The 25,227-nt window shown below is 36.8% G+C and overlaps 1 protein-coding gene across 3 annotated transcripts in view; it reads right to left on the bottom strand.

The window, feature by feature from the left end:
* LOC104853204 (protein PTHB1) overlaps positions 1-25,227 on the bottom strand; it is a 285,577-nt gene that overhangs the window by 150,358 nt on the left and 109,992 nt on the right. For all 3 annotated transcript variants that reach the window (XM_033761023.1, XM_033761024.1, XM_033761025.1), the window contains exons 14-16: positions 24,483-24,587; positions 22,294-22,308; positions 8,846-8,986 (exon numbers count right to left, since the gene is read on the bottom strand). In XM_033761023.1, the coding sequence (XP_033616914.1) occupies positions 8,846-8,986; positions 22,294-22,308; positions 24,483-24,587 (261 nt within the window). The remainder of the gene's footprint in view (positions 1-8,845; positions 8,987-22,293; positions 22,309-24,482; positions 24,588-25,227) is intronic.

Genomic DNA, 25,227 nt, shown 5'->3' on the forward strand with positions numbered 1-25,227 from the left:
CCCCCTTTTTTTTTTTTTTTTTTTTTTTTTTTTTTTAACATTACAGGGATCAAACTTGGGACCTTGCACTTATGAGGCAGGTGTGGGTACCTCTGAGCTAAATCCCTGGCCCTCAACACCCTATTCTTAATAACAATACAACAATTAGACAAAAAAACTAGTAAAGGACATAAGTGATTTAAAATACTATGAGAAGGTTCATCCTAATTGGCATTTATGTGAAATTCTACCAACAGCAGCAGAATATCCATTCTTTTCAAGTCCATATAGAACATACACCACAACATGAGACCATAAAAGAAGTTTCAATACATTTAAAAGGGTTCAAGTCATACAAATTTATGTTCTCCTCCACAGTGGAATTGAACAGTAGTTAGCTCCAAGTATACACAGGTTTTACATTCATGGATTCCACCAAATATGGAACAGAAAGTTTTTCTAAATATCACTGGACTGAACATGAACAGACTTCTTTTTCCACGTGTTATGAATGCAAACACTTTCTCTTGACAATATTCCATAAACAACAAAACATAACTACTACCCACATACAATTTACATTGTGTTAGGTATTAAAAATTAGCTAGAGTTCATTCAAATTACTCAGGAGGATGTGCATAGGTTATATGCAAATACTATACCATTTTATATAAGGGACTTGAGCATCTGCAGATTTTGGCATCCATGAGAGATGCTGGAACTAATTCCCTACAGATAACAAGGGATAAGTATACAAATCAATAAAAAAAGATCTACAAAAAATTCTCACATATTTAGAAAATACATACGATATTCTAAATAACACTGGGGTCAAAAAAAGTCAAGAGAAATCTAAAAGTGTTTTGAACGAAATGAAAAAGATAACACGATGTTTCATAATTTATGGGTAACAGCCAACACAGTACTTGAAGACAATTTATAGAATTAACCACCTGTACTAAAAGAAATAATTTTTAACTATAAGAAACCAGAAAAAGAATAGTAAATTGAATTTAAAGCAGAAAAAAGAAAAATCAGAAAATCAAAGAAGTAGGAAGCAAAAAGTCATAAAGAAAATTAATGAAAATGAAAGCTGATTCTTCTAGAAGACCAATAAAGTATATAAATCTGTAGTGAAACAGGTTAAAGGGAAAAAAGAGGAGATACAAATTTCCAATGTCAGTCACAACTGAGGCACTACCACTATGAATCCTATAGCTATTAAAAGGATAAGAAAATACAGCAAAAACTTGGATTGTGAATAACTCATGCTGTGGGTATTCCAGAAGATAAGTAAACACTGCTAATGAATTTTCACTTGATAAATGAATGATGTCTTCCCATAACTAAGCCACTGGTTCTTCTCCCTCCTTACGTCCCTCCCTCACTACTGGATTGTGGGTAATCATCTCCCAACAGCAAGAGGTTATGGAAATCTTAACTGAAAAGGAGGAAAAAAGGCAGAGAAATTCCTCACTTCAAATGAGGTTAGGGAGATGTGTAAAATATGGGAAATAGTGCAAAATTTTGCAGAAAAGCATCACCCAAATAAGGCCACAGAAGTGGGGGCAATAAATCTGTTTAACAACAATGCAATGTGATATTTCCATGAAATCCTTAAAAGGAGGCAAAATCAAGTGTCATTGGATAGGTTCCTTGCTAAAGTTGCATGAAAAAGATTCCACTGAGCCAAAAGAGACCAGTGATTCCATTAGTGATAATGAAACTCTCTACACAATAACCTTCCTCTCTCATCTCACTCAAACCAGCCATGAAGGTTTCAAAAGGTATGTACAGGTTAGTTTTTTTAAATTTTATATTTTCTTTATTATTTTGTTTTATATTACAGTATTATAATCATTTCATATGAATATTTTGGGGTTATGGAATGAATCATCTGAGTTTCCACTATTTCTTATGGGAAAATTCACTTTGATATACAAGCGCTTTGGATTACAAGTATGTTTCCAGAATGAATTATGCTTGCAAACTAAGGTGTACTGTGTTATCAATAATCTTATAGCAATTGATTCAACAACTCAGATGAAATGATACATTCCTTGAAAGATGAAACAGCTCACTCATGAAGAAATAGATAACCACAGAAGTTCTGTATCTTACGAAGAAAATCTATAGATTAAACTCTCCCATAAACAAAATTCTAGGTCTAGAGTCGCTAGTGAATTTTATGAAATATTTAAATAAGAATAATACCAGTTTACACAAGCATTAAAAAAACCAAAATAAAGAAAATATTTCCTTACTTATTCCACAAAGTACTTATGAATGGAAATTATAAAGAAACCAAATTACATCAATATCCCTGAAGAACACAGATATCAATACTAAACTAAATTTAGCAAATTAATTCCAACAATACATGAGACGATAACAGACCATGACCAAATGCGATTTATCTCAATAAGGCACAGTTGGGGTAACATTACAAAATTGATGTAATCTATATTAACAGACTAAAGCAGAGAATGCTAATCTCTTGATACAGAAAAGCCCTTTAAAAAATCTAATATTTATATCTGATAAGACTCACAGTAAATTAGGAATAGAAGGGAACTTCTTGATCCTGGTAAAACAAAATACCTACGGTTAACACATACTTAATGAAAGACTAAATGTTCACTCTCATGGTCAAACAAAAACAAGAGAAATTCTGGGTTAGGCAAAAATTTCTTAGATGTAATATTAAAATCATAACCTATAAAATAAAAAATTCTAGAACCTAGGCTTAATAAAAATTAAGAATTTTTCTTCTAAAGACCATTAACAATGAAAAGGAATGCCCCAGAGTGGGGGAATGTATGTACAAATCACAATGTAGTGAAGGAATGAGCAAAGAGAGATGAAAAGGGCACATCCTGCATAATTTCACTTTACAAAGTTCTAAATGTAAACTAACCCACAAGGACAAATCAAGCTAACGATTGCTTGTGGAGGGGGGATGAAGGATTAACAAGAGACACAGGAAACTCAGAGGTGATGGGTATGTTCAGTATCTTGACTGTGAACAGAGCTTCACAAAAATATTTAAACACTAAAAGTCAACAGTTTGTACACTTCAAGCATGTGCTTTATTGCATTAGAGTTTTAACTCAATGCTTTTTAAAATATGAAAGAAAACATGAAACTGCATTTGAGAATTTTTAAAATATGAAAATGAACTAGCAGAAAATATAAGTAAATATTTTATAATTTTAGAATAAAGAAAGATCATTCTAAACCTACCATGAAAATCTCAAATTATAAAAAAGCAATTAATAAAACTTACTATCTAAAAATCTAAACTTCACATGTTAAAAGAAGAAATACAAGCATCTAATAAAGTTACAAAAATTTTGTGCTAACAAAATATTTAGGAGTACATGTAAAAAATGAGACCCATTTTTTATGTATCAGTGTCTAAATTTTCCCAAGATTTAATAAATCCAGCTGTTAACACAGATATAAACACTGATCTTGGGAAGTGTAATCTCATATAGTTTTTATGGAAGGCAGTTTAACCATTTCATAAAGTTTTTCAAACATGCATGTCCATGAACTCAATCATTTATCATCAAGGAATTTCTCTTAAGAGAGAGACAAGTAGAAGAAATAGCATGTATTTCAGACTTCCAAACAATGTGACTAATATTATCTTTAAAATATAAACTTACTGATGAGCAAAGACAGACATATGTTTGAGTAAGTAAAGATTACTACCAAATGACATGTTATCTATGATTAATTTAAGTAAAATTTTTGTATATAGCTATTGTTACCACAGCATACACTGACACAGTCAGCCACATTAACATCCACTCTTCTTGGTTCCTTCTTCTTGGCTCATCTACTGTAGTTCTCAGCCCTCTGCACTACTGGAAGAGGCTATGTGACAAAATTATAGCTCCCAAGATCTCAGCAGAAACTTCCTGGGAGTTTTTTGGAGATACAGTTTTCTGATCAAACGTATACAGTCCTATCTATAGCTGTCTCTCCCCCACCTCTTGCCTTGTAGACAGGTAGGACACCTGCAGCTAAAGCATACATCTTATTTCCATTGAACAACTTGGGACAATGAACTGAAAGGAAGCACAAAGCAAGGTCTTTGTGACAGGCATGAGCCTCTGCACCAACATCCACTGCCTACTCTGGAGTTCTTTTATGAGATTAAGAAATATCCCTATCACTTAAGTCACAAGAAGGTATTTATATAAATGTAAATGAACATTTTCCCTATAACCACTGAACATGTTAAAAAGCTTTGTATAATTATAATATTCTTTATTGGCAAGGAGTTGGGTACCAGACCTCTGTTCAAACACTGTTGATAGGGACAACCAATATAGCCCCACAGGCAGTCAATGTCACACTATATTTCAAAAGAGTTCAAAATATTCTTATCCTTCATTTGACACAGGAATCATAATTTTAGATGTTTCATTAAAGAAATAATCATGAATTTAAAGTATTATGATAATGATATTCACAATTATATGAATATCTAAAAATATAATGCTAGCTAAAATAATTTTATGGTATAGATTTATGATAGAATCCTCTCCAATCATTAAAATATGATGTAATCAATAATTAAATTTATGTGTTTAAAATATTTAAAGATATAGAAAGATGTCTTCAAACAGTATGGAGCTGGACTTGGTGGTGAACAACTGTGATTCCAGCACTCTGGTAGGTTAAGGCAAGAGGATAATAAGTTTGAGCCCAGCCTGGGCAACTTAGTGACTTAATAAGATCTACAAAAATAAAATAAAGGGCTGGGGAATCTCAGGATGTAGGACAGTATGAAGGCCCTAGGTTCAAATCCCTATATCAAGAGAGGAAAAGAAACATATAAAAAGTAAAATATTTTGTGGGGACAAATGCTTAGAAAAAAAGAATTTTATCAAGATTAGAAAACTGTAATAAAAATCGATGTATTCCTGAATAGCAGAGTTACTAGTAATTTCCTTTTTGTTAAGTTAGCTATATTTTCTAAACTTCAAATTTCTTTTATAATGCGAAAATTGCTTTAAATATATCTATATTTGTTCACAAAAAAGAACTGAAATAAATAAGAAGGGATGTAGACTAAAAGTCATTTTATTTATTCTGCATGAACTCATTCGTGTCTTTCACTTTCAAAAATAACAGATCTGTAATAGCAACTTTTTCTGACACCAGCATACAAAAGCCTTCGTACACCAAGAGCGACATGATATTTATCTTAAATACGATTTCACCACGTTCAATCTGGGCACAAACACAGGAACTTTCAATGAGATATAGCACATATACTGAAATGTATATTTAATAAATCCAGCTGTTAACACAGATATAAACACTGATCTTGGGAAGTGTAATCTCATATAGTTTTTATGGAAGGCAGTTTAACCATTTCATAAAGTTTTTCAAACATGCATGTCCATGAACTCAATCATTTATCATCAAGGAATTTCTCTTAAGAGAGAGACAAGTAGAAGAAATAGCATGTATTTCAGACTTCCAAACAATGTGACTAATATTATCTTTAAAATATAAACTTACTGATGAGCAAAGACAGACATATGTTTGAGTAAGTAAAGATTACTACCAAATGACATGTTATCTATGATTAATTTAAGTAAAATTTTTGTATATAGCTATTGTTACCATGGCATACACTGACACAGTCAGCCACATTAACATCCACTCTTCTTGGTTCCTTCTTCTTGGCTCATCTACTGTAGTTCTCAGCCCTCTGCACTACTGGAAGAGGCTATGTGACAAAATTATAGCTCCCAAGATCTCAGCAGAAACTTCCTGGGAGTTTTTTGGAGATACAGTTTTCTGATCAAACGTATACAGTCCTATCTATAGCTGTCTCTCCCCCACCTCTTGCCTTGTAGACAGGTAGGACACCTGCAGCTAAAGCATACATCTTATTTCCATTGAACAACTTGGGACAATGAACTGAAAGGAAGCACAAAGCAAGGTCTTTGTGACAGGCATGAGCCTCTGCACCAACATCCACTGCCTACTCTGGAGTTCTTTTATGAGATTAAGAAATATCCCTATCACTTAAGTCACAAGAAGGTATTTATATAAATGTAAATGAACATTTTCCCTATAACCACTGAACATGTTAAAAAGCTTTGTATAATTATAATATTCTTTATTGGCAAGGAGTTGGGTACCAGACCTCTGTTCAAACACTGTTGATAGGGACAACCAATATAGCCCCACAGGCAGTCAATGTCACACTATATTTCAAAAGAGTTCAAAATATTCTTATCCTTCATTTGACACAGGAATCATAATTTTAGATGTTTCATTAAAGAAATAATCATGAATTTAAAGTATTATGATAATGATATTCACAATTATATGAATATCTAAAAATATAATGCTAGCTAAAATAATTTTATGGTATAGATTTATGATAGAATCCTCTCCAATCATTAAAATATGATGTAATCAATAATTAAATTTATGTGTTTAAAATATTTAAAGATATAGAAAGATGTCTTCAAACAGTATGGAGCTGGACTTGGTGGTGAACAACTGTGATTCCAGCACTCTGGTAGGTTAAGGCAAGAGGATAATAAGTTTGAGCCCAGCCTGGGCAACTTAGTGACTTAATAAGATCTACAAAAATAAAATAAAGGGCTGGGGAATCTCAGGATGTAGGACAGTATGAAGGCCCTAGGTTCAAATCCCTATATCAAGAGAGGAAAAGAAACATATAAAAAGTAAAATATTTTGTGGGGACAAATGCTTAGAAAAAAAGAATTTTATCAAGATTAGAAAACTGTAATAAAAATCGATGTATTCCTGAATAGCAGAGTTACTAGTAATTTCCTTTTTGTTAAGTTAGCTATATTTTCTAAACTTCAAATTTCTTTTATAATGCGAAAATTGCTTTAAATATATCTATATTTGTTCACAAAAAAGAACTGAAATAAATAAGAAGGGATGTAGACTAAAAGTCATTTTATTTATTCTGCATGAACTCATTCGTGTCTTTCACTTTCAAAAATAACAGATCTGTAATAGCAACTTTTTCTGACACCAGCATACAAAAGCCTTCGTACACCAAGAGCGACATGATATTTATCTTAAATACGATTTCACCACGTTCAATCTGGGCACAAACACAGGAACTTTCAATGAGATATAGCACATATACTGAAATGTAGAGGAAATGTTTGAACTTGTCACTGAGTCCTATTACTAAAGAGGTAAGAAGCAAGTATGTGCTGGAAAGCATGATACACCTTGACGTTAAACCAACTGAGCCCCAGTCAGGAAGCAAAGATCTGAGTTGGGCAAGCTTTCCTCACATACACTGTCCAGCACGTCCCTCACAGAGACCGCCTTCCTGGTCGAAGGTGTGCACTGCTAGTCAATCTCTAATTGGACCTCATTCATCCACAATGAAGATCAATGTCATAGAAGCTGCTTAAACCTTTTTCAAATGCACCAATAAACTTGCGTTCAACAAATAATTTCCAACTATGTTCACAGGTAGTACAGGCAATCCAAGGGACTACTGTAATAAAATTGTGCAGGGTATTGCAAAGGTAGTGATTCTTTCTGCTTTTTTGTTAAATCCAAATTTGTTACACACAAAAGTAAAAAGAGGAGAAAAGGGGGAAAGAAACTAAAAGGAAAAAAAATCTATATATGCATATATAAACTACCTAAGTTCAATGAAAACTTACAAATCTAGTAATTACTTAAAAGGGTAATTTAATTTTGGAGATGTTTTTAAAGATGTACATGTGAACAAAGGGTTTTTAAGTACTTAAAATTAATCAGAAATAAATTTAATTCACTTTAATTACTAATACAAAAGTTGACCTACTAAAAACTTCTAAACTTTGTGGGTAAGTTTTTGTACTCTAAATCTGATCCTTAATTGCAAGGCTAAGGATACATCTTAAAGCCAACAGTGGTGATTTTTAATGACAGGCTTAAAAGGGTTGATTTAATCTCCAGATTTTTTCTATAATTCCACCATGTCATCAAGAAAGTTGAACATATGAAACCCTGATTCCTCAAGATGCTTCATCCCAGGCATAGTGAACATTTTGGAGATCAAGTCCTCAAACCCAAACCCACTTATTTATTACAAAGTGCGCCAACATTGCAATTAAACCTGAATACTGAAGTTTAAGTTTAGAAAAAACAATTGCCACATTAACGTCTTTCTCAAAGTAAAGACACAATAACATGTGAGCCACAGGTTCAGCACCATTGCTATCTAGTCAAAGCCTCCATTGTTCTACAATGCTCAGAAAGAAAATGCTGTCACCTGGAAAAAGTCATAGCTGCACTATTTACCCAAGATATACACTACTATTCAAGCTCTAACAGTTCCTAAGAGATCACAGCTACAGAATGAGGGTTTATTTGCTCCTCCCAACTTCTGTGGACAGCAAAACCAAAAGAAGCACCTACTTAGCAGATTACTTCTCAGGAGCATAAATAGATACTTTTAAAAGGTAATATCAAAAAGCCAACATTGAAGTTGAATAATATTTATATTCTTAGCAAAGGAATGTATTTAAAAATCTATAATAAAGATAATAACTACATTCCAAACCAAAAAAATTCCAGTCTAAAAAAGATACATTTGATGCTTTTATTTCTGAATACTGATGCAAGATAATGATTGTAATCATTTTAATCAAACTTAAAAGGTACATCTTATGTTGCTGTTGACATAGCTGTTAGCCTGTGAATAGGCAAGCAAGAGGGAAAAGTCCCTGAGGCATTTTTACATTCTTAGTTAACAATTATGGGAGAATGACCCGCTCATTATGTGTATCTGACACCTGAAATGCCTTACATTTCTGACACTACAGGCATGTTACTTCAAAAGTCCTACCTGGGAAGAGACTGAGAAGGCTGACTGGAGATTTGTTGGTATCAATGGTTAGTTTGTGGCTTGCAGTTTTTGAAGGCTGACCTGGTAGGCAGATTAATTTCAAGGGGAGTCTAAATTTACACTGGATAACTCGAGGAATGCCTGAAATAAAAAACAGAAATGAAAATCTGTAGATTTGACATATAATCTAGAAAAAGAGTAATTGGCAGTTTGAGTGGCAACATATATTAACTTTTTTGTCTATTTTTTCTAGTATAACTGATATAAGTACACAATGCTAATGTAAGACATGTTTTCACTATTTTCAAAAAAGAGCAAGGCAAAAATAAAATCTTAAATCGAGCATAAGCATGAAATCTGTCTTTAAGACTACTAACATTTTTTAAACTCATTTAAATACCATAAAAATCATTATAGTTACTTATACACAGTTACTGAGCTAAGTCTTTGAACTAAGTTGTTCACAGCTCTAGGCCTACTTCATGACTATCAGCTAAAGTAAGTAAAGAATATGAACTTTATATCAGATTCTCTATAATCTAAAATTTTCTCTAATCAAAATATTTTAAATCTTTAGTTATCTCTTTATTCATTGAAGATTCAAGTTATATAAACAATTTTCAATAAATTAATTATAAGCATGAAAGCATAATTAATTCTTCTGAAATTCCACTGAAGTCCATGTCCATTTTATACATTACTATGAAGGATATTACATTCATGGGAATTAAATTTTTCTCAAACCATGTAACTTTGCACATGACTTTAAGGTACATTTTGAAAAGCTTACATAGTCATTCATTGTCAAATGTTTTCAGTGGTCACTGAAATAGGTAAATAAACAAAATAACAATTTTCCTATCAGAGCTTTACAAAAATTTTAATCATTTTTTCAATACTTTTATAGAGAACAAAACTGAAATGAAAGTAACTTATTGTCTTTACTTATCATGACAGAAGTTCAATCTTAGTTTTCATTCCTTTGCTTCTAGGACTCTACTTTTGACTGTATAAGACGAAAGAATTTAATTAAAAGGCTACATCTTAGTGTATTATGCTAAAGACTGCAGAGAATGTAAAACCCAAAATGACCTATTCTACTTGGTGATTTGAACAGTAATTCCTTTATTTTGTTATAGTGGAGTCAATGAGAAGCTTAAAACTAACAAAACTAGAAGCAGCCAAGACATGGAGGCAGGACCCAGGCAGTGCCCCTATGTTAGCCACCGAGTTTGCTAATGGAAGCGAGAGCCGTGGGTCCACTCCATATCCACCGTCCTGCACCACCCGTCCACGGCATGGTAAGTGATCACCAATAATGGTGAGCATAGGACACGTGAGCCAATTAAACACTCTCTCAGAGCATGTGGAGCAGGTCTTTCAGTCAACATAATCCATTACCCATCAAATTTTACCTAGTTCATATTTGACTCAGAACCAAAAGATGTTAAATCACTTCTCCTGAAATACTTTTGAGGCAAATTATCACTGGTGTCTCTCAAGAAATTCTCAGGGTATCATTTCCTGAAGTTCTGTGAGATTTTTAGAGGCACGTGTATATGTACTTTACAATGATGAAATGTTCTCACTCAAAATATTATAGCAACATGAGCTTAGATATTGTACAAACCACAACAAACAAAACCACCACAAAGAAAATGACAAAATACTTTTTCCGACTTTCCGCCCACCTGGACCCAGCCCACCGGTCTGGGCAGCAGTGCACTTTGTTGTGGGCACTGCCAGCGTGGCCCCAGTGCCAGCCACAAAGGTAAGATCCAGGGCAAGTGCCTCGGCTGAGAAATTGCATCTCCCTCCACCCACCTGGACCCAGCCCACGGGTCGGGTAGCTGCGCCCTTTGTTGTGGGTGCCACCATCGCTACCCCAGTGCCAGGAGGGTAGCCGTGCGGGCGCTGCTGAGCAATGCAACACCGCACCCCCCACCCCCAACCCCCCAACCCCCCGTGCTCTCAGATCCCCTGACTGTGCGAGTCCTGGGACCTACTCTGCAGAGACATGGCTGGTTATAAAGGGTGATTTTCTGAGCTCCCAAATTTGAACATCTTTAAAGACGGGGCTGGGGAAACCTGTGATAGAACTGTCTGGAGTTCAACCCTGCAGGAGGTCAGGGAGCTCAAATTGGTCCTTGTGGCCTGAGGTCAATCTGCGACACAGGGTTCTGCCTTCAACTAGATGAGATAGGAGGATTTTGGTTCTGCACATGGCTGCATACCATGTGTATTATGACAGCAGAGATATAGTCTGAAAGAGGCCCTTCAAAGTCATTGTTTTTGTTCTTTTCATTCTTTTCATCATTCCACTCAGTAAATTCTTTTTTCTGTCCTCTTTCACCAACTCAATCTCTTGCTCCACCATATTGGCCATCATCACCTTTTCTATTCCTGCTCCTGCCCTAATTCAGATTTCTTCTTTTATCATTTTTTCTTTTTTTATTATTAATGTTCTTTTTTTATCAGTGAGTCTCACTCAAGGGTTGGTAGCTTCAAAGGAAAGTGAGCCCCTATAGCTGTTAAGGAGATATATTCTTTTTCCTATACTTGCACTCTGTCTATCCTTTTTGAATTTTACAGTTTCCTAAAGATCTTGTGGTAATTCTGTGTCCTCTGGCTTCACTTGAAACCTTCCCCAGTCCTTTTACTTACTTGTTTACTCTTCCCATCCTTATTAGGCCTAGGCCCCCATCCCAAATAGTAGATATACCATGTTGAGGAGTTTGTCCACTGCAAACATATTTTCGGCTGCTTCTTAATTTTAATTTAATTCGCATGGTTGGGGGGTGATGGATTGATGACTACCACAAGTGGTCAATTTACAGGAGGCGATGGATCCTGTTGTGTTGCTGATTGTATCGATTGGGATAAGGGATGGGAATATATTGGACGAGTTGTTTTCTCTGATATTGTGAAAGTGAGAATGTCTATGAGTCATTAGAGAGTTGGGGGTTAAAGTGCAACGATAGGAAGATTTAATAAGCCAAGATTGAATCAAAGACAATCCAACAGCAAAAGCAAAAACGAGAAAACACTTAAGCAAGACACAAAGACAGATTTCCAGTTCACCAATGGCAAAGAGTAGGGCAAAGAAGAATGTAAAGTCTGATAGTAAACCACCAGGACACTCTAAACTCACAGCACAGGAAGTAATAAAACAGATCAATCAGGCTCTAGAAAAATTCAAAAAAGAAATGATTTCCCAGATAACCACAGAGATAGTGAGCAAAATGAAAGACATGATTTGAGACTCTAGAACACAAACTGACCAAAAAAAAAAAAAAAAAAAAAAAAAAAAAAAAAAAAAAAGATGAGCTCAGGACCAAAATAGAAGCCATGAAGACCCAGCATAAGGAAGAAATGGAAACAAAGAATGCCCAACATAGGAAAGAAATGGAATTCATAAAACTGATTCAGATATCAGGAGATTAAAATCTCTATTGAAAGTATACACAACAGAATAAAAGATTGTGCAGATAGAATCTCAGATATAGAAGACAGGATCGCAGTCAGTGACCGCAAAAAGAGAGGACTCTTAAAAACAGTAAGGGATCATGAGAACTCGATCCAACAACTCCTAGATGATACAAAGAAGAATAACATAAGGCTGATAGGAATCCATGAGGTAGCAGGAGAAAATGCAAATGATTTAAAAAAGCTGTTTACAGAATTAATGACAGAAAACTTTCCAAACAGAGGGGAAGAATTTGACATACAGATAAGTGAGGCATATAGGACTCCAACTAGCCACGATCAAATAAAAATCTACACCTAGACATATAATAATCAAGATCCCAGAAATCCAACAGAAGAACAAAACATTACAAACAGTAAGAGAAAAGAAACAAATCACATGCAAAGGAAAGCATATCAGAATCACAGCAGACTTTTCAACACAAACCCTCAGGTCAAGGAGAGCCTGGAGTGAGGTATTTCAAGTACTAAAAGAAAACAACCTCCAACTCAGACTGATGTATCCTGCAAAACTCTCTTTCAAATGGATGGGGAAATAGACTTCATGACAAAGAACACTTGAGAAACTTCATGAATACCAAACCAGCACTACAAGGAATTCTAAACAATATCCTAGAAAAACACAATGAAGATCACAACACCATGAGGCCCAACAGAGCAAATCAAATAGTCAAGGCAAGAAACTGAAAGGAGAGGGCAAAAAATTAAAAAGAGTCAACAAAAAGACAATACCATGACAATAAGAAGTCAGTGCATATCAGTTATAACCATCAATATCAATGTCCTCAACTCACCTATCAAGAGAAATAGACTGGAAGACTGGATTAAGAAGCAAAATCCAACAATATGTTGTATACAAGAAACACACCTAGTGCAAAAAGAAGCCCATAGACTGAAAGTGAAAGGGTGGAAAACAATTCTCCATGTGACAGGAGCCCAGAAAAAAGCAGGGGTAGCAATCTTATTCACAAAGTAAATTTCAAACCAAAACTGATCAAGAGAGACAAAAAAGGCCACTACATTCTTGTAAAGGGAACAATTCAAGAGGAAGAGATAACAATCATAAACATATATGCACCAAATATAAAAGCCCCCAACTACATAAAACAAATATTAAGTAACGTAAAAACCAAATAAGTGCTAATACAATTATAGTGGGGGATCTAAATACCCCACTATCACAAACAGACAGATGATCTAGGCAAAAAATCAACAAGGAAATACTAGACCTGAACCAAACTTTTGAATGCATGGACTTATCAGATGTTTATAGAGTGTTCCACCCCACAAAATCAGAATATACATTCATTTCAACTGCACATGGGTCATTCTCCAAGATAGATCACATAATAGCTCACAGAACAGGTTTGAATAAATGCAAAAGAATCAACATCATTCCCTGTGTATTATCAGATCACAGTACAATAAAGCTAGAGATCAGTAGCATAAGAAACCGTAGGAACTTCACAAACACATGGAAATTGAACAACACTCTCCTGAACAATCAATGGATCACAGAGGAAATTAAAGAAGAAATCAGATAGTTTTTACAAATAAACAAAAATGCCAATATAACATACAGGAATCTATGGGACACAATGAAAGCAGTTTCACGTGGAAATTTCATAGCAATGAATGCCCACACTAGGAAAATAGAACAAGTTCAAATAAACAACCTAATGATGAATCTTAACACTCCTAGAAAAACAAGAGCAAGAAAAACCCAAAGCTCAAACAAGAGAGGAAATTATAAAGATTAGAGCAGAAATGAATGCAATGGAAACTAAGAAAATGATACAAAAATAAATGAATCGAAGAGTTGGTTTTTTGAAAGAAAAAATAAAATTGAAAAACCCTTAGCAAACATCAAAAAAAGGAAATAAAAGGCTCAGATGCATGCAATCAGGAATGAAAAAGGCGGAGTCACAACAGATCCAACAGAAATCCAGAGGATCATGAATACCTACATTGAGAACCTATACTCTAATAAAATGGAAAACACAGAAGAAATGGACAGATTTCTAGATATTTATGAATTAGCAAAGTTGAACGAGGAAGATAAAAACATTTTAAACACTCCAATTACAATCAGTGAAATTGAAAATGTAATTAAAAGCTTACAAATGAAGAAAAGCCCAGGTCCTGATGGATTCACTGCTGAATTTTACAAGACATTTAGAGAAGAACTACTGCCATTACTCTTCCAACTTTTCAATGAAACTGAAAGGGAAGCAAAACTTCCAAATTCATTCCTGGAAGCAAGTATCACTTTGATTCCAAAACCAGGGAAAAATGCAACTAAAAAAGAGAATTACAGGCCAATCTCCTTAATGAATATAGATGCAAAAATCCTTAATAAGATATTAGCAAACAGAATACAGAGGATCATCAAGAAGATCATACATCCTGACCAAGTCGGATTTATTCCTGGGATGAAAGGATGGTTCAACATACGTAAATCAATAAATGTAATACACTATATTAACATAGTCAAGGACAAAAACCACATGATCCTCTCGACTGATGCAGAAAAAGCATTTGACAAAATTCAACACCCATTCATGATAAAAGCCCTACATAAATGGGAATGGATGGTCTATATCTCAACTTAATAAAGGCTATCTATGAAAAACCAACAGCCAACATCATATTAAATGGCTAAAAACTGAAAACCTTCACATTAAAATCAGGAACAAGACAAGGATGCCCACTATCACAACTCCTCTTTGATATAGTTCTGGAAACATTAGCCATAGCAATTACACAAGAAAAAGAAATTAAAGCAATAAAGATAGGAAAGGAAAAAGTTAAACTATCATTATTTGCTGACGATATGATACTCTACATTGAAGACCCAAAAAGTTGCACCAAAAGACATCTAGACTTAATTGATACTTTTAGCAGAGTAGCAGGATAAAAGTCCAATAGCCTTCTTGTACACAAATAACAGACTCACTGAAAGATAAATTAGGGAAACAATTCCTTTCACAATAGCATCCAAAAAAATGAAGTATCTAGGAATCAACCTAACAAAAGAAGCCAACGACCTCTACGCTGAAAACTACAGCACTCTGAAAAAAGAGATCAAAGAAGATATAAGAAAATGGAAAGACATCCCCTGCTCCTGGGTAGGAAGAATCAACATAGTGAAAATGGCCATACTACCAAAACTGCTATACAGATTCAATGCAATTTCGATTGACATTCCAATACTATATTTCACAGAACTAGAAAAAATAATTCAAAACTTCATTTGGAACCAGAAGAGACCTAAAATAGCAAAAGTCATCCTAGGCAACAGAGACAGGGCAGCGGACATAACAATTCCCAATTTGAAACTATACTACAAAGCCACTGTGATAAAAAACAGCATGGTACTGGAAAAGAAACAGACCAGAGGGTCAGTGGAACAGACTGGAAGACACAAAAACAACTCCAGATGTACTCAGCTACCTCATCTTTGACAAAGGAGCTGACCATCCCCACTGGAGGAAAGATAGCCTCATTAAGAAATGGTATTGGAAAAACTGGATATCAATCTCCCAAAGATTAAAACTAGACCCCTATCTCTCACCATACACTAAACTAAAATCCAAGTGGATTAAAGATCTAAATATTAAAAAAGAGTCACTAAATTTGTTGGAAGATGTTTGGCAGAACTCTTGAAGACACTGGCATAGGAAAAGACTTTATGAACAAATCCTTAGTAGCACGGGAATTAGCAGAAAGAATCAACAACTGGGATCTCATCTTATTAAAAAGCTTCTGCACTGCAAAAGAAACCATCAACAGAACTAAGAGACAACCTATAATGTGGGAAAAAATTTTTACCAGCTGCTCCTCAGAGAAAGGACTATTATCTAGAATATATAAAGAACTCAAAACAATCAGCTCCCACAAATATAAAGACCCAATTCAAAAATGGGCATCTGAAATGAACAGACATTTTTCAGACAAAGAAATAAAAGCAGCAAGTAAACATATGAAAAAAATGTTCCACATCACTGGTCATTCGAGAGATGCAGATGAAAACAACACTGAGATTCCACCTCACCCCACAAAGAATGGCTGCTATCAAGATATCAACCAATAACAAATGCTGGTGGGGTTGCGGGGAGAAAGGAACCCTTCTCCATTGTTGGTGGGAGTGCAGACTGGGGCATCCACTATGGAAATGAACAGGGAGATACCTCAAAGAGCTTGGACTAGAGGTTCCATTTGACCTAGGCATCCCTCTGCTGGGTATCTTTCCAAAAGAATTAAAAGAATCATATCACAGTGACATATGGGCACCTATGTTTATAGCAGCACAGTTTGTAATAGCTAAAACTTGGAAACAGCCCATTTGCCCATCCGTTGGAAACTGGATAAAGAAGATGTGGTTTTTCTATAAAATGGAATATGACTCAGCCATAAAGAATGAGAAAGTAGATTCATTCATAGGAAAATGGATACATTTTGAAGATATACTCCTAAGTGAAATAAGTAAGTCACATATGTGTGAAAAACTAAAATAGTACTCAAGACCATAATGGGATAATTAGTAATGTGAAATAGGAAGAAAAGGGCTAAAGGTGTAGGGACAGTAGGAAGGGTAGGGGAAGGGGAGTAAGAGAAAGGGAAGAAAATGTAAAAATGGATTTAAAGTATTGGTAGGTATGGGGGGGTGAAGAGAGGTTGGGGACACTGGTAAAAAATGAGAACCAAGACCTGTCATGTAAAGGTACAAGATTCCAATAATGAATGGAACTGTACTATATACCTAGAATATACCAATAAATTCAATAAAAAAAGAAGTTTCCATATATTCTAAATATATCCCAATTATGAAAATGGACATACTGTGTCATGCCTGAGGCCATGGCATATCCTAGCCACCACTACCACCAGTACTACCCCAGGCTTGCCCAGGTGGGAAACTTTGCCGCCTGCAAGAAGAGCTGTTACAGACAAACTTAGTGCTGACAAGAAAAGATGTCCCAGCCCTCGGTTCCAAGAAAGATCTGCACTGCCACAGGTCCAAGGAGCACAGACTGCCCTGTTTGCCCCCAGACTCCTTGATGCAATGAATCTTGTGACCAATGCCTGGCAACCACCTAGCAATCATTTCTCTTCTTAAGTCTATCCTCTCCCCCCATTCTATGCTGGTTCTGCTCAGAAACAGTGCTCCTGTTTACCTAAGCTAAATAAAGCAGCTTCATTTATTTGCCTTAGACAAGCCCAGATGGTTTTTCTACTCTCTGCATCTCCCTTATATCTGGTGATGAAACCCAGGATAAAGGAATCCTCCCTGGAGGATTTTCATTTCTATTTTGAACCTTTGAGAAGATCACTCAGTAGATGTTCCTCAAACCATGCCTCAGACTGCATCTCAGACAGGCCCTGCCAAGTGCCTCAGACTGCCTCAGACCAGGTGAGGAACTTCCCCTTTATCCTCTCCTCTGGTTCCTTCTCCCAGCTGTTGGCTTCCCCACAGCCCCTCCTCTTTCCACTTTCTGTCACCTACTGAGACTGTTCTCTCTTTTAACCCTTTAGCCAATAGAATCTTTCTCTCTTGAACTCCTTACTGGCTGAGACAGAGAAGGACTCATTACTACTTTCCGTGTTCCTTAAATCCAGCACTGGTCATGGAATACTTCCAAGAAGGAAATTCCTTTGTTGGTGGTTGGCCAACCATAGATATCCTCTTTGACCACTCATCCACATCCCATTACAGTTGGGGATACCCACTACTGACCTTGTGGCTACTAATTATCTCTCTCTGCTCTCCATGGTGAATCTCCCTCTCTCTATTCCTACTTCTTCTCCTTTTTTTTTTAAATACTACCTGACCACAACATAAACTTGAAAATGGCTCTCAATGTCCAGAAAACAGCACCTTTAATTTTTGCATTTTGTAGGACTTAGATAATTATTGCTGAAAATGGTCTGAGGTACCCTATGTTCAGGTATTCTTTACACTGCAAAATCTTCTTACACTATGTTCTTCCTGTCATTCTTCCTAGATCCTTCTTTTTTAAATACTACCTGACCACAACATAAACTTGAAAATGGCTCTCAATGTCCAGAAAACAGCACCTTTAATTTTTGCATTTTGTAGGACTTAGATAATTATTGCTGAAAATGGTCTGAGGTACCCTATGTTCAGGTATTCTTTACACTGCAAAATCTTCTTACACTATGTTCTTCCTGTCATTCTTCCTAGATCCTTCTTTCCCTGCCATCACCTGCTTCCCCTTTGGTCCAAAATGACAGACTCCTCTTGGACAACAGATCCAAATGACCTTGATCTTTCCTAACAGTTCCCCATCACTCCTACACCCTTCTGATGGGCACTGCAGCTGTCCCCCAGTAGGACCCAAACTGGAACTATAAGGCAGGATCAAGGAACACAGACAACAGAGATCACATGATTGACTACCTAGTAGAACAGCTTCACAGGGCAGCCCATAAGGCAGTCAATTTTAACAAACTCAAAGAGACCACTCAGGCCAGAAGTGAAAATCCAGCCCAGTTTATGGCCCATGTGGTCCCTGCCCTTAGGCAATATACAACATTAGACCCAGAAAAACCAGAGGGAAAAATTATCTTTAAGAAGGACACACTTCATTACTCAGTCTGCCCCAGACATTCATAAAAAACTATAAAAGCTGGAGAATGGTTCTCAAATGCCACAGCAAAACCTAATCAATTTGGCCTTCAAGGTCTCCACTAAAAAAGATGAAAGTGCCTGAAAATAGCACATTTCTGAGCTGCAGATGCCAAACTCTGCCATATGAAACCCCCCAAAGTCAGTAACTGAATTGAACACAAAGGAATCAAAGGTGACTTCAACTTGAGGTATGCCTCCCAGACTGTCCTTCAAATGCCATCAGAATAGTCACTGGGCTGGGGAATGTCTTGGGATCCCTCTCAAGCCATGTGCTTCCTGTGGCAGTCCACCATGGAAGTCAGACTGCCCAGAACTGGTAGCTGCTTCTGGGTCACAACCTCAGAGGCCACCAAGCAGCTTTTTCCCAGACCTTGGCCTGGCCACTGAGGACTGATGCCATCTGGAGGCCACAGAGGCCAAACTCTGGGTGACTCTTCTAGTGGAAGGTAAATGCATCCCATTCCTGGTCGATACGGGTGACAGCCATTCCACTTTTCCTTTTGTCCAAGGACCAGTTTTTCCAGTTCCAACTACTATTGTGGGTATCGACAGCAAAGTCTCCAGACTTTCAAAATTCCTCCAATTTGGTGTCAATTGGGCCAGCACCTTTTCCTACACTCATTTTTAGTCATCCTCACCTATCCTTTCCCCCTTTTAGGACAAGACATCTCAGTTAACCTGTCAGCCACTCTGACCATCCCCAGGGCACACCTAGCACTCATAGCTGCCTACTCTTGCCAGGCTCCCATTATCTCCCCCACCTCAACTCCATGGTCTGAGATACTTCTAGCCCATCCCTAGATTCATCCCAATAGCTAGTCACCATCCCTAACCACCCCTACTTTGTCCGGTGACAGTATTCCATTCCTGACCTTGCCTTACAGGGATTACAACTTATTACCTCTCACCTATTGTAGCACAGACTCCTAATCCCTATCAACTTCTCCTACAATGCCCCCATTCTCTGGAAACAAAAGGCAGACCGTTCTTATATAGCTGGTACAATCTGCATGCTATCAGTCAGATTGTCCTTTCCGTACACCCCATTGTGCCTAACTCCTACACACTCATATCCTCTTATCTCTCCATCTCCCCTCTCATTACACTTAGATACTTTTTTACTATCCCTCTGTACTCTTCGTCACAGCCTCTCTTTACCTTCATCTGGACAGACCCTGACACTCCTCAGTCCCAATAGCTAACCTAGACCATCTTGTCACAGGGTTTCTGAGACAGTCCCCACTATTTTGGTCAGGCCCTTGTGCATTATTTACTCTCCTACCATCCTTTGTCTTCTCATTTCAAACAGTATGTAGATGGCCTCTTTCTCTGTAGTACCTCCTACAAGGCATCCCGTGAAGATACACTCTTATTATTACAACATCTAGACTCCAAAAGATAATCGTGTTTCCCACTCTTAAGGCCCAAATTTCTTTCCCATCTGTTACCTATCTCGGTATCATTCTCCACAAACACTCGAGCTCTGCATCCAGATGGCGTTCATTTGGTTGCCCAGATCCCAACTCCCACCACTGAACAATAGCTTCTTTTCTTGCTTGGCATAATAGAATATGTCTGCCTCTGTAGTCCCAGTTTTTGCTCTCCTCACTAAACCTCTCTACGTACTAACAAAGGGAGACCTTGCTGAGCCTTTAGGTCACAAAACCTTTCCTCACTTATCTGTTCAATCCTTAGAAAAGGCCCCAGAGATAGCCCACTTCCTGGCCCTTCCAAACTTCACCTATCCTTTCAGCCTCCGTGTAGCAGAATGTGGGAAATATGCAGGAAGAATTCTAACATAGGGTCCCAGCCCATGTCCAATAATAGCATTCCTGTCCAAACAGCTTGACTGACCCATCATCACAAGTTGGCTGCCATGCCTATGGGCAGCTGTAGCAGAAGCCCTGTTATTCCAAGAAACCCTCATAGTCACTAGACATGCTCTACTCACCCTTTACTCTTTCTACAACCTTCAGGGACTCAAGTCTTCATTCTAATTCTCACAATTTCTCCCTGCCCCTCTCCTACTTCAGCTTTATGCAATTTTCTTGGAAACTCTCATGACTATCATTACATTAGGTGCCAATTTCAACCCAGATTCTAACCTTATCAACATGCTTTCTAAAAAGCCTAACCCACCCAGATGCATGTCTCATACACCTAGTAACCTCCCCTTTCCCTCACACTTCCATCTTTCCCCTTCCCGAACCTAACCACACTTAGTTCATCCATGGGACTTCATATAAGCCCATATCCAACTCCTCTGCCAGGGCAGGGAACGTTATTGTCTCCCGTGATTCTACCATAGAAGCTCCACTACCAACCTCTCAACAGGCTGAATTAATTGCTCTGATCCACACTCTCATACTAGCTAAAGGCTTGCAAGTTAGCATCTATACAGACTCTAAGTATTCATTCCACATCAATCGTTAAGGCTCCACTTATTAAAGTCTTTCTTCAGATTGCCCTTCTGGCAACCTGGATAGCTGTGCTTCATTGCTAGGGACACCAGAAACTTTCAGATCCCATGGCTGCTGGAAATGCCTTTGCAGACAAAACCATAAAGGAGGCAGCTGAACTCCCCCTTTACACCCCCAAGGGTCAATATTTTGCCTTTTCCAGCTTCACCCCAACCTGTTCCTTGTCTGAACGCCAACAGTATCAGGATCTTCCCACCAAAGAAGGATGGTTTTTGAGTCAGGGAAAGTTCCCCCTTCCTGCTTCATAGGCCCATGGCATTCTTTCATCCTTTCATGACAATTTTCACACAGGCTACAAATGTCTAACCTGACTGTTTGAGTTTCTTATCTGCTTTCCCTCCTGGAAAAGCCTCCTCAAAATCATCACCACTGAATGTTCTGTTTACCATGTAACCACACCTCACTGCTTCCTGAGGTCCCCTCCTCTTCCTACCCATCAAGTGCGGGACTTTCCTCCAACTCAGGGGCAATAGGACGACAATTTAGAATTTAGTACAAACACGTTTTGTTCATTATTCTTTATTTTCAGTGAAGTAACAGAGCATCCAGGTAATAACCAATGACTTTCAGCAGTAAGTTGTCAATGACAACTTTGATGTTTTTCAAAACTTTCTGTTCTTATTTCTAATTTTATTATTTCTTGTGACTCTGAAACAACTAAAAATAATTCCCTGTGGAAATATCTAGCACGCTTTTCACAGGAGGATCAGGGCATTCAATCATCCTAAAGAAGCTTGTATATTTAAAATATAATAGCAGTTTATATGAAGCAGTCCTTCATGATATAATAATAAAATTTCAGTTCAGAAAACCATTTTCTTTTCACTTACCATCAGGATTTCGATCTGTTCATCAGAGGCAATGCAAAAATGAGTGAGGGAGAAAAAAATATAACAAGTTATCCACAATAAAAATCACAAACAAATTTAACACAAATTCTAACACAAATTGCTACAGCGGTGAAACTGCTCCCCAGTAAACACAGGGAAAACCTCCTCAACAGGAAGTCCCATGTGCACAAGTGGATGCCGCAGTAGACTTACACTTATGCTCCTAGAAGCCGGTGAGTATCAGCCTCATGCAAACAGGGCAACAGAGGTAAAGATGCGTGACCCAGCCAGACACCGAAACACACCCAGTACAAAATAAACCCAAGAGAAAGTGACCCAATACATAGTACCCCGAGTTACTCCTGCTTAAAATAATCTTAGTAAGTACTACTGTAGAGTATTGTTTGGGTTTTTTCAGATTGCCTCGACATTCTTTTATTTTTACATACATTTTTAACATTTGTTTATAGAACACTTTCAACCAATTAATAAAAGATAATTTATAATCTTTTAAATCTATCCATATAAAAGCAGAAACGCTATGGCATGTGTAACCACAAGCTCACAGACTAATTTTACATTTCTTATGTATTTTAAGCATTTTGTCTATGCACAGTTAACCATTTCTCTATTTTAAATTTATTTTTAACCCTGTGTCACTGGCTTTTCTTGAAAAATCACCGAATTACATAAGATGCCAGCAGTCTCTGCAACTATATATTCAACAGTGTACCAAGTATAATAATTCTATGGTCAATTAATGATATACGATCTACAGATGTTAGCCAAACATTTCTATCTCTTTATTTCACAACTCAAAACAAAAATAAGATTGAAAACCTTAATGTTCCTTTCACAAATACCCAAATAAAATCTTCACCATTCCTTAATACTTTATGAAGTTTTTATTTCTTTATGAAACCAGTTTTAAGAAAGCTATTTAAACTAGGTGTGGTGGCACATGTCTTTAATCCCAGCACTCAGGAGGCTGAGATAGGAGGATTGCTGTGAGTTGGAGACCAGCCTGGGCTACACAGTGAGTTCCAGGTTGGTCTCAACTACATAGTGAGAGCCTGTCTCAAAACAAACAAACAAACAAATCAGCAAAAAACAAAAAAAAAGAAAGAAAAGAAAACTATTTAACATAAAAATATGTGTTTAACCCCAGATTTTAAAATATGATAAATGGCTAAAATTCTCATTTCTAGCTAAAAATACATTTTAATACAATTCAAAGCAAAGTAACTTACACAGCAGAGAGATTTCTAAACACATACCTAAGTTATAAGAGCACACAGAATTTTCAGTGAATAAGAAAATGCATTTAGATCAAGAAAAAGAGTCAAATTATGAAAAAGTTACCACATATGCAAATGGGCATAGATGGAGAAAAAGGATGACTAAGCCATTTTTTAAACTTTTTAATCTAAGAAAACTTCACAGAAGTGTTTCAAAACATAAATACAGTATTTTTGGAATACCTTACCACCTACTCTATGCTTAAATTTTTTTAATTTAAATTTTAAAACTTAAAGAGGTGATTACAATTCTTATTTTCTACTGATAAATCCACTGATGTCAAACTACTACTAGGACAAATTCACAGGAAAGAAAAAAATAAAGCTATCAAACTGGACTCAACTAAGTTGAAATTTACAATTTTCTGGACTAGAGACACCTTTTTAAATCTAAAAGAGTGTCTTCAAAAAATACAAAACAAATTTTAATGATTCACTCTTAAATATCTTAACATTTAAGATACTAAGGAGTTTTATTCAGTCATTAAAAGTGTCTAAAACCCTGAATACTCTTGAATACTGTCTTAATGTTAAAGTAATCTAAAATATTCTTTTTGGTTGCTGTTACTACAAAGACTAGCCTTTTCCTTAGTTTGAATAAATGAAGTCCAATCTAGGAATTTTCTAATGGAAATAAGAATATATCAGGTTTTTTACTTATTGAAAAGAGAAAATCAAATATACCAGAAAATCAGCTAAAGAGATGCATCAATACTAATAACACACAAAAGCAATCGGAAGGTATAATTTTTAATAGTAGAAAAGAATGTTTCAATTTAATTACATTTATACTATGTTTTCCCACCTTAAACACATCATCATTTAACTCATAACTCTGATAATTTAAAGGAATGAATAGGCTTGTAGATTTGTTAACAATTTTGTGTTTACCTGTTGGTCTGGAATAGGAAACAACAGCGTTTCCTTCCAATTCGGATGGCATATAACTGCTCTTCAGATAAACGGAAAAGGTTACCGTGCTCGTCATCTCCGGTGCTGTGAGCAAAGCAAAAGCGATACAAATCACATAGCTGGGAAAAGCATTTATTGACAACAGCTAACATCTCTAAAGTTCGCTCTACATGCCAGGAACTGCCATGAGCACGTGAAGTGGAGTGACTCACGGAATCTTCACAGCAACCCTCTGAGGGGACAGTCACTCCTGCTCCACCTTCTCACGCCTGAGAAAACCACAGCGCGGAGAGAAGACGACTGCCCAGCTCACGAGCAGACATGAGAGCTGCGAACCGACTCCAGAACAAGGCCCTCAGCGTTCTGCACCACAGCTCCCCGACTGAGATGTGCGGGCAGACAGAGTGTCACGCAGAAGGAAAGAGAACACGGGGCAGCACAGCACCCTGTCACGGCCACAGCGTGTCTGCTGGGCCAAGCAGAAGACGGGAACTGAGGTGGAGGCAACAACAGCAACTAGGCACACTGTGCACGCCTTCTACAGTAACAGGCGTGGCCTCCAACCTGTGCCGGAAAGCCAATGCCACTTTTAACAGGAAAAATCACCATTCGGAATGTGTTTCAGAAAGATAAAATGGAATCCTGTAAAGAACTCGGGAAATAAATTGAGACTCAAATGACTGCATCCCTGAAAAGTCCACTTGGGCCAACCATTTGTGCATTG

The sequence above is a fragment of the Fukomys damarensis genome, unplaced genomic scaffold, assembly GCF_012274545.1.
Source record: "Fukomys damarensis isolate Sample0158 unplaced genomic scaffold, DMR_v1.0_HiC HiC_scaffold_7, whole genome shotgun sequence".
Classification (NCBI taxonomy): Eukaryota; Metazoa; Chordata; class Mammalia; order Rodentia; family Bathyergidae; genus Fukomys; species Fukomys damarensis.